General features: G+C 42.6%; 1 protein-coding gene across 1 annotated transcript; it reads right to left on the bottom strand.

Annotated features, from left to right (window-relative positions):
• Positions 1-4414: 4414 nt before the first annotated feature.
• Positions 4415-14589, bottom strand: med1 (mediator complex subunit 1). The gene is given in 17 exon segments (XM_029528312.1): positions 4415-5246; positions 5249-8886; positions 8975-9080; positions 9355-9450; positions 9527-9728; positions 9824-9951; positions 10041-10165; positions 10284-10395; positions 10521-10684; positions 10990-11064; positions 11238-11309; positions 11426-11454; positions 11645-11777; positions 12167-12221; positions 12433-12511; positions 13241-13347; positions 14424-14589. Coding segments are annotated over 17 exon segments (5502 nt in total). The 5' UTR covers positions 14545-14589; the 3' UTR covers positions 4415-4986.
• Between the last annotated feature and the right edge of the window lie 522 nt (positions 14590-15111).

The following is a 15111-nucleotide window of genomic DNA, read 5'->3' as shown; positions in this document are numbered from 1 at the left end:
CCCATTTGTTTTTAAGAAGTGCTTCAGATTTGCCTTACGGATGTACCATTATGCCTAGAAAGGGCACAAATACTACAGCCATTTAACTACCTTTAACTAAGAAGTTTTATCGCAAGGTGCATTTCTTCACATTTGAGGAATTTGTGAAGGCATTGTGTTGATGAACCTTAGTCGTGGACTTGGACAAACCTTGGCTTGCTCCGTTTTGCTGCTATTTGTCACATATTTCAATTTTGCACCCGTGCACTTCAGTTTGGCTCTGGATAACTTTAATGTTTGATACAGCTAAAGCTGCAGCCTCGTGCTGCCTCGTGCTGCATTTTGAAAAATACCGTAAACTGTTTTCACACAGAAACTGAGGTGATGAAGGAAAAATACGATTCTGCTTTTTGCTATTTTAACTGTGAAAATTGAAACGTAAACTGTTGATGAAACTTAATAGGATTAATTAAAAATGCTAATTATTTGCATGGTGACACTGCTGCATTTCTGTTTTTGTTAGGTGAAACCAAGAAAACTGATCCCTTGATATATTTTCAATTGAAACCCCCTCTTGCCCAGAGAGCAGCCAGTGAAACTGAATAAAATGCTCCTTTGTTGCTGTAGCTCCTGCTGTGCTCCAGACAGCATATGCTGGAGTTTATCTGTGGCTCTCCTGCTATAATATCCTTACCTAAGGATGCAGCACTCTCAGGCTGAAAATACATCTGCACTTGCTTCGCCTCCCTCCTTCCTATGCCTTTATTCTCACTTCCTCTTCTCCGCTCCCTCTACCTCCTTTGTCTCCAAATGCTGACTGAGAGCAGCTATAAAGCTTAACTAACTGGCAAATGACTGTCCCCCACCTCTTGCTTGCCTATCTACAGGATAAGCTGGGAGGTTATTTCCAAGCTAAACAGCTCATCAACACCCATGAACTGCCGCCCTTCTTTAAGCGCCAAACTGGAGACGGCAATTTGCTGATCTCAACCCTCTGCCTTTTGTATATTCCATTTCTGAAATGTAATAAATCTTGACATCGCAATAAATTAATGATTAGAAAAGTAATGACACTATAACACACACTGGCTAGTAAACAGATAAGAAATGGATGCACGTGATTATAGCCAACTTGGTCCTTCATTGCTCCATCAGTGAAGGCAGAAAAGAGTTCAAAACTAACCTGTGGGGAAAACATGAGCTGCCAATGGAGGAAGAGGCGGACGAGGATGGAACTGAGATAGAGAAAGAAAAGAAACCACAAGATGGCAAGTGAGAGGTGGGAACTGGCAGTTAGATGAAAAGGAGCACAATAATTATGCAGTAAGTAGTTGTATTAAATCCATGAGGCCGACTTCAAATTAGGATTCAGGAGAATCAGCTGCAGATGAAAGAAGAGTTTACAACAGAGATGGACAACAAGATACAATTGACGACTCTAATGCCGCTCAAACTAGTTTCAGATTACATCCCTGTTTATCCAGAGTCATAATGAAAAAGAAACGTCACTATCTGTGTCAAATTGGGTTAATTTCTTCCAGGCTGAAAGTGTTTTGGGAGGAAATATTGTGCTTTCTAATCAATTAACAAACAGATTATCAGTTGTAGTTTTATGAAAGCACATTCAACACATTCTCAGAGTGAGCCAGCGGTTAAACCCTAACAGCATCTTAAACTCTGGACAGCTCCATCATATATTGATTTTTTTCAAACATTTCACTAAATATCTTGAAACATCTTTTCTTGTGACCCAAATAGTTCCATCTCCAGCAGCAATTAATAACATCAGACTGAGCCAGTACTCTTAATCCTTTAAATACAGTTCACTGCTAATAATTCTATGTACTTTTACCTAATTAGGATTACTTTATATATTGAAGAGAAGGATTTTAGTAGATCTGTCACAACCGATCTAAACTGATCTAAAATTTGACATTTCGAACACGATGCTCTGGTGGGTCTCCTGTAGTAAATTCTACAGCAATGAATGATGAAATATGTGGTAGCAGTAGATGAAATGTCACCATAGTCATTAAGATTCATCCTTTGGGGACCGTGAATGACTTTTATGGCAGTCCATGTAATAGTGGAGACATTTCAGACCAACCTAATGAATCATAAAGCCATGCTGCCACCTGGCCAATGAAACACTGAAGCTGATTTGAAAAGCAGTAATGACTTTATAGTTAACAGAGAAAGGAAGGAGTTTTACATGGCAGTTTGTGGCTTGAAATAATTTTTGTCTGGAGCACATGTAAGAAAGGGACCACAACGAGGCTTTACATTTAGGATGTCATTAAACTTTCTGAAAAAATCTGCATTTATGTCAGCCGACCAAATCTGTAACAGCTCAGTAACAAAACAGAGCCATTCTGTCTTTGGCTTATGCTTGACAAATGATGAACGAGTGCACAGAGGATGAAAGGACAGCAAAAAAACATGGATATACTCCAAGCAGTGTGACAGTGTGTGGAGCTAGGGAGAAAGTTTGAGTGGCAGGGTTGACAAAACAGAAATTAGCTGTGCTGAGGAAGAGCACAGCTCAGCAGTTTGAAAAGGTTGACAGGGAACAGAGACTCAAGTAGCTGCAGAAGGGAGAGATACGAGCAGTGGAGCTTGCAGTCTCAGGCTTTCCTTTTATTTTCCTGCCATTTGACAAATTGGTTGCAAAGGCCTGGCAGAAATGATCCCACTGACTGTAATGAAGTACTCCGTTGTATCTGAGCCTGCCCCTGTGTGGAAGAGACAAGCTAAGACTGTGAGCAGTCAGTATAAGACTTTAAGAAGAGGAAGTCTTAAAAAGACTTTTTTAATAATGAAATGGGGCTTCTTACATTTGTGGCTAAAATATATCTGCTGTCATCATTTTCAGATAATAAAACCCAATCAAATGATCTCAAATTGAAATTTATATTTACTGTGAATACTGCTATATGTTTGTAATATAAATTCACATTTACATAAATTTTTTGGGATCCGAAAAAACAAAGTTGTTTCACCACTTTGATACTTAATGCCATTTCCCAGATTGTCTAAGGACTGCCTCCTTTTTTTTTTTTTTTTTTTTTTTTACACAAAGCATTCATCCCAAAAACCAGAACCAAATAATGATGGAGCTATGAAAACACAAGAGGTAAATTCATACCAACCAAGAAAAAATTTGATTTGACGTGAAAACTGAACTACAGCTCAGTGGCAGCAGTGACGACATCCTGCAGTGTTGTCGTATTTAGCTGAATGACACTTTTCCCCAGGGGAGTTAGTTCATATTGTAGAAATGGTTGGATGCCCTTCGCTGGGACACTCAGAAGAATGGCAAGCGAACCAAGCACAAGGCAGTCACCCTGAACTACCCACCGAGAGCATATGATTGATGATAACATGTTCAGCTGAGTGTCACGTTTCTTATGCACTGGAGTCCATAATAGATTTTTGCTTAATCATTAGGAGACCTCATTCCTAAGCAGTTTATCAAAAGCTTAATGGGAAAAAAAAAACTGCCAGGTCATCAGCAAAAGAGAGGCAATGGGTCAGAAGATCAGCTGGCTGGTCAGCCCACAGCAACATTGGTTTTCAAGTCCTCTGAGTTTGGAAATGAAAGCCACCAGAGGTAATTGTGTTTCTTTCTTTGTCTACAGAGGAATATCTGTTTTTGATTTCAACCTGACTCATTTAATACAAACTTCTAGGCTCTGCGTTTCTGCGCATAGATAAGGTTCCACAAAACCAAAAAACATTTTGATATAACGTCACCATTTAAAACATGTTTACATCAGTTGCCCTGCCTAGTGAGATAATTCTGAATACTTTTTCTTTGTTTAACATTTTTATTTAATCCTGTCTCGCATAGCTTTAACTAAAGGTATCAAAGTGGCTTTTTAAGAGCAGATAAATGCCACTAGCAGCATTGAACCTTAAATTTATCACATTGTGTATTTGTACTTTAAAACAAGACAAGCCATGTTTTTATCTTGGTCTGGATGCTATATTGAGCAGTTTCGATTGTTCACTGTGTGTTAATTTATCATTTATTTTTATTGCTGGTGCCATTTCTCATTACTCTCCTTAGTGTTTTGTTTTTTGGGCCTTTGCCTATTCGCTTTCTCATGCTCTAGTTGCATCAACATCATTTTAACTTCCAAGCAGAATCATTGGGACTGTAGGACTTTACTAGTGATAGAGCAGGCTGATGCACTGCTGCCATCTAGTGTCGATTTGTAGGCGAGCTACTGGCAGATGGAGTGAAACACTTCAAACCTCAACTTACACAAATATAACAGGTACTGAAAAAAAAAAAAGAAAAATAATTACCTTTTTTGAGTATATTGAGATCCATTATAGAGATGAAATCCTTCACACTGATTCCTCATCTTACCTGCCCAATGAATCATGAAGTCTAATCTGCTAAAACAGAAATGTAACAATGAACCTCATGCAGAAGTGAAATGTTTATTTCAACCTTCCAAAACTTCTACATTTAAAAAAATTACCTACACGTGTCCCCCACTTTTGTCACAATCTGCAGAGTTATTTACCTACGCTAATTTACACATCAACATTTAAAAATGTATCAAAATCTAAAATCTTTTTTTTAACAGAACTTACAACACAAAGCATAAGTGGCATTCCTCCATGAACACTCATGACTGAACAGTGACAGTTGAAATAAATGAATAGTAAAAATGACTGACTCAAGATATTTTGATGTCAAAGAAAAACAAAAATAATCAATAATATCCATAATAATCCAAAAATATACTGTTTAAAGCCATTTCCTTAACGACACTTATGAAAGTCTGTATTCTGAGATGGATTTGTAATACAGTGTGGCAAAATTAAACACTGACACTATAACAGTAAAATACAGTTTTAACAGGACAGTGATCATTCAGAGTCTCAATCTGAGTTTCAATCTGTGGCTTGCGTTAAATAAATAGAAGTTTGATTTGTATGTAAAATGCTTGTTAAAAGTGTAAGAACAAAAGAGCAAGATAAAGAACTTGTTAGTTAAAGGTTCCCAGTGAGGGCTGAGTCCATGAGGTCATCATCCTCATTTCTCATATACATTGGGCTGGGCCGGGACGGACGCTCTGAACCCAACATAGACAAAGATGAATCTGAGGCTGAGATGGGTGACCGAGACCAACTGTCTGTTTTTATTGGATGCGAAGACGGCCCCATGGACAATGATGACTTCTTTTTTTCTTTGTCCCGGTCTCGTTCTCTGTCTCTGTCTCTCTCCCGTTCCCTCTCTTTCTGCTTCTTTTCTCTTTCTTGTGTTTCTTGTGCTTCTCCCCTGAGCTGAGGGGGATGGAGTTCATGTAGTCCTGGGGAGGAAGCGGGCGCATGGTCTGGTCGTCGTCTGAGCTGGGGCTGTTCTGGTGGGACTTCTCAGCCACTGAGCTACTGCCCGACTCGCTCTCACTGTCATGGTTGAGTGGGGTGTATCCTGGTGAGCGGCTGTGGCTCGGGGAGGAGCGGTCATGCTTTGGGGTAGAGCCACTGAAAAGGGGGGACGCTTTGAGGCTAGAAATTTGGGGCCGCATGGAGTCACTGGATCCTTCTCCTGCTTTCTGAAGGGTCACTTTGGCCTTAATGCTTGGTGAGCCACCATCTGGCTTGCTAATAATAATTTTGGCCAGACCAGTTGTGCCTACCCCTCCTGTTTTTGGGTCCATCAACTTCTTATCCCCACTGTTCCCTCCAGAAACTGACACTTTAGCTTTTGCCTCTTTGTCAGATTTTTCCCTTTTATAGTCCCCACTTTGGGAGGATGAAGCATGCTTGGAAGGACCCATGTTTGAAGGTACACTAGAGGGAACATTCCCAGGACCACCACCAGGTGCAGATCCAGAACCAGTTCCCCCCACTGTTGGTCCTGCCTCACAGCCATCCTCCCCCACCCCTCCTCCACCTACACTCTTCAGCTTGTCTATGACTGCTGTAAGAGAGGGTTTCTTGTTTCTGCTTGGAGACTTCCCTTTTGCGTTTGGGTTGTTTGCATTGTTCTGACCTGCCCCTCCACTGCTTCCACCACCACTCCCACTTCCTCCACCTCCTCCTCCGCCTCCACTATTGCCTCCACTCCCACCTCCTGCCCCTCCGCCCCCACCACCCCCACCACTCCCATACTGAGACTGGGATCCTCCTGAGAATGTCATGGAGCCAGATGAAGAGGATGAATTAGATGATGATGATGATGAAGATGTGGAACCAGAGGAAGAGCTTCCACTCATTGGCTTCTGGGAGCTCATTCCCCCACTAGAGGAAGACTTGGACCCTCCAGAACTGCCACCCCCTGAGCCCATTGGTGATTTAGCTTTAGAAGAGGGAGGTGTTCCTGGAACTTGGGACTGCTGCATTTTCATAGGGGAAGACAATTTGTCGCCAGAGCTACTGGAGCGGGAGTGAGAGGGGGAGATGTTCGGCTTCATGTTGGGATTCATAAGAGACCCAGAAGGCTTGCCACCCTGAGGTTTACCCTTATTACCACTTCCTATTCCACTTCCGCTTCCACCAGGCCCAGACAGCCCATGTTTAGTGATTGGGGAGGATCCTGGTTTGCCCACACCCATTCCTTGGGAGGAGCCTTTGGATTGGGATGGTCCACCTCCACCCGCTACTCCAGCACTCCCTGGCTTGGAGCTGCTGCCTTGTGTCATGGAGCCTTCCTTGGACTTTATCTTCCCTGAGGAAGATGAGTGAGAATGATGGCTTTTGCTGCTGCTGGTTCCTCCTGTCCCGCCCGTACTACTTGTGGCTATGCTGCTGGAGGTGTATGCACCATGGGAAGAGGTCTTCCCTCCAGTTATAGTCCCTTTTTGGATCTGAATTGTTATTTTGGGAATTGGAGGTGTTGCACCACCAGGAGGAGTTTGCGAGCGTCCTGAACTGCCAGGGGACTTGGAGCCTCCTCCACTTATACTTCCACCAGAGCCTGAGCCACCACTAGGAGGTGTGTAAGGTCTTCCACCTGAGCTGTGAGATGGCGACTTTCCATCAGGGTCCAGCTTTTTGCGTTTGGGAGGCTTATCCTTAGACTTTCCTTCACTTGATGGGGTCCTGCTACGTTTGACCTGTTTGCTCTCTGTTGAACTGCTCCCCATTCCCATCCCAGTACTGGTCCCTCCACTAGCACCATTCTCATCTTTTGGGCGCATGAGTGCTTGTTGCTGTTTAACTTTAGGTTCTGCACTTTTAAAATCACCACAAGCTGCTCCAAGGCCCATCATGAGGGGGCTCTGGGACCCTCCACCATGTGTGTCTCCCAAATCAGGAGCTGGCCCCAAGAGTGGTTTACCACCACCACTGTTGCCTCCAAAAACCATTCCAATATCAAAAGGGTCCTTTAGTGAGGGCTCTGGGGTGCTCTGTCCATGTGGCGTTGGATTCTGAGGGGTCCCTGATGGGGTATTTTGCTGACTACCTCCCCCAAAACCCTTGACCAGGTCCATGTCTGCATCGGCACTTGGTGAGCTATCATCAAAGTAATTCTGGGAGAAGCCATGGCCTGAGGTCAGAAGGTCAGGGTTGAAGTCAGCTGCATCAGGGAAAAAGTTGGTGGAAGAGGAATCACTGGTGGGAGTGGCAGCAGTTGCAGCAGCTTCAGCAATAAGATCAGCGGCATCTGTGAAAGGATTCTCATTGCTATTACTATTGAAAATATCCGCTGAGTCAAACACTGCACTACCTTGGCCTGAACTGGAGGAGTCACGGATGGGAGTACCCAGTGGACCTCCATCCTCGCCACCACTGCCCATTGGGTGTTGTCCATGGCTGCCACTACTGCCTTTGCCTGTCTGCTCAGGCAAATCTGACAAGATTTCTGTGATATCAGGTCCAATGCTATCAGAGCTGGAGAGGCGAACCATTCGGGGTGGCACGGTACCTGGTGGTTGCTGTTGCTGAGACTGAACATGAGACTGGGAATAAGGCATGCCAGGACCAGAGGGCGGTGTTCCACATTGGCTGGGTGCTGGGGTGATACTATGAGGAGTGTCTAAGCCATCACCTGTCAGGTTAACATCAAAGATAGAATTTTGAGCATCCACATCCATAGAAAGGAGCTCACGGTGGAAATCATCTTCATGTGTGACTGGATGATGCTGGTGATGTGGTGGCATGGAAGATCCTTGTTGCGATTTCATGCCTATGCCACCACCTGCAGCAGTTCCAGGCAACACCCCACCCTTTTCGGTTGTCCGTTGGCGCTTCTTCTTCATTTTTATGCTATTTCCAGGGCAGGTTCCACTCATGCCTTCTGTCCGTGGGGAGCCAGATGATGAATTTTGTCTCTCTAATGGACTAGAACCATACAGTGTCGCAAAATCTTGGGTAGGGTTGTCTTTCAACAAGTTCATCAGCATAGGATGATTCTTGGTGTTGCTGGCAGGGGAGGATGTTGGCGGTGGAGTTTGGTGGGGAGGTGGTGCATTCTGGGAGCTGGGACTAGAACCCACACTTCCGGTTATCTGTAACAGACTTGTCAGTATGGGATTCTGGGTGACTTTGCTGTAGTCATCTGAATGGCTTTGACCTTGCTGTTGCTGTTGATGTTGTTGCTGCAACTGCTGCTGGCCAGCCACCCCTCCTTGGTTTAGGCATTCTCCTCCTTGGGCTTGCCTGTCTGTTCGGGAAATTCCAAACAAGGAAGTAATTGGACCTGTAAAATTAGGTCCCCCAGGGGGTCCTCCTGTAGGTGTGTTTCCCCCTGTGAGTCCAGGCAGTCCCATGGGGTTGGTTCCGTCACCTGCTGCCATGTTGTAGGTGGGACTAGCAGAGGGTGGCAAATTATTTTTAACCATGATTTCCACTGTCTGTGCAATTAGAGAGAGGGCTGGAGTGTCTGCCTGGATGGTCTCTGCTTTCCTCCGAATGGCCCGCATGGTAACAGGGATGGACATGCATCTAGAGGAGAGACAACACAATTTTCTACATTACTACTGAAACCTATAATGTTTGCTCTCATTCAGTCAGAAGGAAATAACAAGCTCACCTCTGAACCACCTTGGTGATAAATTCATCAGTGCAGATCAGAGCATCTGACAGACCTTTATATAGCTTGCAGGATACCTGTCTGGAGTCAATCACCTCCATCACCACTAGGAGTTAAGTGGGAAAAGGACCAATTAGTCACAGTGTGATATCACTAAAATGTACAATAGTCAATACTGATGGCTGGTTATTGAGATTTTGTTTTTTGCTTTGCTTTCTTTTTTGTACAGCGCCAAATCATGTCAACGTTACATCAAGGCGCTTTACATATAGAGCAGGTCTAGACCAAACTTTTTATAGAGACCTAACAGATCCCCCGTTGAGCAAGCACTTGGTGACAGTGACAAGGAAAAACTTCCTTTAGTAAAAGTAAGAACTCACCACAGACTAATGATTCATTAACTGGATGTTGGAATGACACGCTGAAACTGGAATCAGTCAAAGGGCATACTTCAAACTGCAGCAGGCCTGCACTATCTGTGGGCAAACAGCAAACATGTTACAATTAGTACACATTGCCGATTGACCAAATACAGTTTATTCAACTTCTTACCTTCTTTAATGGAAGTTCGTTTTACACAGCTGCCAATTAAAGTGTTATAGGCTGCCTGGTGTCGGATGATATCCAACAGGAGTGGCACTTGTGCTGGATGGCGGAAGGGGATTTTAGACACCAGTGCTCCCTGGAGAGAATGACCATCTTGCACTGGGGCATCACCATTCAAAAAATAACAGTGTTGTTGATCTGGCAACACCTAAGGAAGAGTAAATATAACAAATAAAAGACGATGACTATGTAAGAATGTGTGGAATGAAAAAGCAAATAACCATAATGTGTTTGTTTGCTCACAGAATAGAAATGCATGTTGTGTGATGGTGGTGGAGTGGAGCTGCCCTCCTCCAATTGCTGGAGCTGGCTTTGTACAATTAACTGATAAAGAGGTGAGAGTTGGGGCGAGGTCTCAAAGACTGGGATAGCTGGGAAAAAAAATAGAGATTTAAGTCCACATCAGTCATTCAATGACATATTTGTAAATTGATATTCGGTTTCCATGAGGTTTACTCACAACTAGCATTCCCCATCCTCTGAATAAAGGACAGGGAGAAAGGCATGGGGCGGTTCATCTTGAGGAAAAAACAAGCTGGCAGGTCGACACAATTGGAGTTAGTTACAGTGGAAAAGGAAGGCGTCCTGAAATTCAACACATGAAAAAAAATATCATGACACGTTTCGCTTCTCAACCAACAACCAGCTCTGTACCGGGTCTCCATCATAACCACAAAATGGTTAAAGAGCTCCACTCTCTTACCCCTTGTTGTCCACTGGGTGGGATCCAGTGATGAGTGGAGCGATCGGAAGCTTATAGATGGCAGAAGTTCCCTCAATTGTCACCGAGACACTAACACCCAGGGAGCGTGGAACTGCAAAAAAAGAGGTTCATGGGTCACACAAAGATTACTGAAACCCTACATCAAATTATATGGCTAGAGGCCAGTTCCTCATCCTTCCTGTGGACATTTGTTATCCATGTCCTCCAAGCACTTACCATTGTTGTCTGTTACGTTGAACTGCGTGCCTGTTCCCTCTTCAAATATGTCATAAGGAGACACATAACACTGGAGAGAAACAAGGTGGCCACCACTTCTGGCTGTCAGCAAACCCACACTGCCATGAAGAATTGTCTCAACTGTATTGGCATTGGTTGCCAACCTAGAACGCACATCAAAAATGAAATGCTCCAAAATTAACCACTTCAACTTGCTAACTTTCCTGCAATTACATACAATATTCTGATTAGATTTCCCTTATTTGTATAGCTCTAAAAATGATCCCAGTGCAGCTAAAATTGTCACAGGAAACTACCAATACCTACTCTAAGACTTCCATAAACCTGGCCAACCCCCAGCAAGGATATTAAATGCACTTGTATACAGGTAACAGTAACAAGAACCCTAAAATCACATCGCACAAAAAAAGGTGATGTGTAAGGTAACAAAAAGATTTGGGGAACTTACCTAAACATGTGCATCATTTTAGTGAGATCAAGCTCCAAGGACTGCAGTGCTATATACATCTTAGTTTTCAGCTTACTGGAACACAGCAGCAAAGAAAGGTGATCAAATACAGCTGATACAAAACAATATTGTAAAAAATATGTGGCATCTGTGCTCACATTACTCTGGTGTAACATTAAGTCTATCTACCAAAAAATTATTCAACACTATGACAGTTTCAACTGAAAATCGTTATAGCCCATACTTACTTGTCCCCGGGGAGCTTATACAGGTCAACCAATCCTTTAAGATGTTCTGAAAACTCTTCAAAGTTCTTCTCCCTAATATGAAAACCAGCAGATTTAGGAAAGTATTTTTCACAGGCACTTGTATTTTATGGAATAAAACAAGTCAGCAGTTCAATGAGTGTAAATCAATGTGTGTCCTTTCCACCCACCTTAGATGTTGAATCAGCTCAGGACAACTCTGTACCCAATCAATCAAGAAAAGATTGGCATAGTACACAAACACAATGTTGTTACTCAAGGAGCATGAACAGAAATAAATAGGAGGAATGAAAAACAGCCAGTTTGTCGTCAAGAAATTCTTAAAAATGTGGTAAGTTCACGATAAACGATCGCCTACAGTATCTGACTCAGATTTAGAGTAAACTGACCGTGGGGTTTTCTCCCTGATGAGCCACTTTAACATCCACTAGCTGGCCACTGGTGTCCAGCTGTACTTCCACATAAAACATATCTGATGTGATGTAGCACTCTGTCCCTGTTGGGCTGAGGTGGGAGCCCAGCCTGCACAAATAAAACAAATCATTGGACACAAATGAGACACTGAGAAAACATTACTTTTACCTGTGTCTATGGGAACACACGCTCACCTGTTTCACCTTTAGTCAGTTTTACAACTACTTTAGTGCACTGGTCAAGAAAGTAATTATCCATGCTAATTGAAGCCATTACAGTTCAGATAACCCTCAATGGTTTTGTGGGTAACCCACTAAGACATTTAGGGATCTCACTCTCATCTGTAATGTAAAAAAAATGTTTAAAAAAATAATAATAATAAAAAAAAAAATCAGCACCTTCCAACCTTAATACCCTTTACTTAGGATTTCTTTCTAAATCAGACATCGACCTGGTTGAAGTAATGAGAAAACATGAGCAAAAGTGATGGAACTCACATATTCTGTCGCGCAATGGATTCTAGTCGATCTGTCATGGAGGGCAGAGTTGAGACTGAAAAAGAAAGCAGAAAATAACAATGTAATCATGTCATAAAACTGACTACAGACAGCATGTCTACATACTAGACTGCTGAAATTACCTTCACATTAATAGTAATTTCAGTCTAAATTTAGTTATGTCCCCTATCATTTGATGGTAACAGGATCTAAAAATGCTGCCTGGCTCTCCCTTGTATCTCTGTCCTTTGAGTTGACAGTCTCACCTTTTAGCGCTCTCTGCAGGGTCTCCAGACAAGTGAGCAGGAGCTGGTGACCTGCTGCATGCATTGTACCACGTTTCTCCTGGGAGGCAGTGTGACGACAAACACAGAAATGGGGGAGGAGTTATGAAAAACTAAAAAGTGCTGGATCAACAAGATTTATTATTCAGGATTTTTTTTTTTCAACTGGCTTACTCAGCACAATAGGTCACTATTATGTCACTATTAAAAAGTTGTTCGAATAAAAACTTGTTTGAGCACTGCAGTGAATAATTGTTATGATGTATATTAAATTTGTTGGTACTGAGTCTCTCTTGTGAGTACAAAAATGATCTGACAAAGGATCCTCTGGCTCCCTACTTGGCACCGGCTGCGATACCCATTAAAATGTGTATTATATTTGTGCTCATAGCAGGGGACCTTAAAAAAAAAATATCACTTGTTCTATTATTCATTCAGTGCAGGGAAAGTCTTCCCCTCATTATGGCAGATGCTTTTTTTGTTGCTTGAGGCCATGATCTCCATTGAAACCTAAAGATTGCATAGGTCCATTAAATTTAATGGTGCATTTCATCATACATAGCTACCATACTCTTAGCTCTTCACATTTGAGACAATGGCTCCTTCAGATTTTTGGGGGAGTATCTTTGATCGACTCTTAACCCATTAGTGAACTGTTTTTGCAAAAGATTTGTTTTTCTTAGTTTGGGGGCTTCTATCAAGAAGGAAAAAAAAAAAAAAATCAAAGTAACACCCTTATCCAAGACCATAAATGCTGATTTGAAAATTAAAACATATTACTCTGTCTCACCATGGCCTGTCGCACAACTTTGCAGGTCTCCTGCCAGGGCCGTGAAGCATTGTGTTTGGCATGAAGCCGCTCAAGCAGGACAGCCATGCGACTCTGCTTTTCCGCTTCTGCAAATGAGCCAATACACACAAGTTAACAAAGCAAAAGTTCTATTAGCATACATTCTATGTCTTTGTTCAAAATACTGATAGCCTCACCTCACCAGTACACTGATTCAATTTCTTACAATGACAACTTCAATACCAACGATAGTCTTTGTATTTGATGCCCATCAATTTCACACATCTGCTGATTATCTCTACAGAAGGTCTAATTAGAACTATGACAAGGTGAAATCCTTTCTTCATCAATATACCCCCTTAAAAGGCCACAGAAATAAAAACACAATATACATAACCAACGTGCTTGGGACATGTGCATAACACAACATTTTGCTTGTTTGCCTCATCTACTACACTTAGTACCAGTAATCACAGTACCAAGGCTGTGCTACCTCGAATATTAGAACAAATTTGAAGTGTACCAAAATGACCAGTTTCTGTCATTGGTGCCAGTTTATTTGGTATTTTTCGGGGCAGCGTAGAAATAAAGAAGAAAAATAAAAGCAGAAAAGGTTGAGCAAGCAAATTAGACACATGACACCCCCCCAGATCAGAAGTCAGCTCCCCATGTCTGGTCAATTACAGGCTAATGTTTTGGCATCATAACCTGTCAGAAAGAGATAGCTATTACAGTACAACAGCTAGTTAGTTTAATTTGTTCGTTAAGCGAGTTGGTTCAGTTCGTCAGCAGTTCAAATTAAAGTCAGCTTAAGAGGTGCCAACGTATAAGTTTAGGAGACATGTTTGTAGAGCCCAACCTGAGCGGTGCCGTTTCTACAAAGTTGACGTTAGCCAGGTGCTAACGTTAGCTGCTAGCTCACTACACAGAGCCAGCTGCTTCTGCGCTGAAACCAAACTCCGTCTCCTACCACCAGCTTTCCGTTTCAATAGTATTTCATATGGTGTATTTAGGTTGTCCAAATACACCCAAACTCGCCCGCCAAACATTTTAATAAACTACATAACAAACACCGGTTAGCGTCACGTAGCCGGCTAAGTTAGCCGTTAGCCATGGTTAGCTTACAAAAAAAACAACAACAACAACAAGAGAAATAAACGTAATACGCAGGTGATCTTCTCACCTGTGACCTCCTCGGTCTTGGTCCGATCCCCATGGGGTTGGCTCCCCGGTTGCTGAATCGGGACTGAAAGTTCTCCTGCGGGGCTTCCGCTCTGCATCGAGACACCAGGCCCCGCCGCCATTGTTCCCCTGTCCGGCTTCTCCTCTTCGGTTTCCCCGCTTCACCGTCCGAGGACCCGTAGAGTCTGAGCTGGGCAAACGTCAAAAACTCGTCTTCTTCCTGGAGTGCATTTCCTCCCCCGTCCCAATTTGTTTCAGTCTTTATTCCTTCACATGCTAACCATTAAATAACTTCTTTAAAAAAATATGAGATAAAAATAAGATTGTTTACTTCTGTGACCCAATTAGATAAAAAAAAAAATAAGGTTTGATCTGTAACTATCCACTTCATTATTTCTGATTATTTATAGCCTATAATTTAAGACGAGGCGTTCAATCCCTGTAATTGGTCTGGCTTTACTCCAACGATCAGATCAGTACACAAATCTCCAAACTGGACTTATTCTAATAAAAGTCTATGGTCTGTTCATGACTCCAGATGGCGTACGATCACCGCAAGTAAATGATTCATGGTTTGCCAAAAGAAACTAACCGCGAAAATCCAAAGGAAGGCTGAAAAATTATTGTTCATTACCTTCAAAATCACAGCAATGCAGCGCCTCAATGCCATGATAGTACTGTTTCCCACG

This window comes from Echeneis naucrates, chromosome 19, assembly GCF_900963305.1.
Source record: "Echeneis naucrates chromosome 19, fEcheNa1.1, whole genome shotgun sequence".
In the NCBI taxonomy this organism is placed as follows: domain Eukaryota; kingdom Metazoa; phylum Chordata; class Actinopteri; order Carangiformes; family Echeneidae; genus Echeneis; species Echeneis naucrates.
This window is presented reverse-complemented; position numbering and strand designations above follow the sequence as displayed.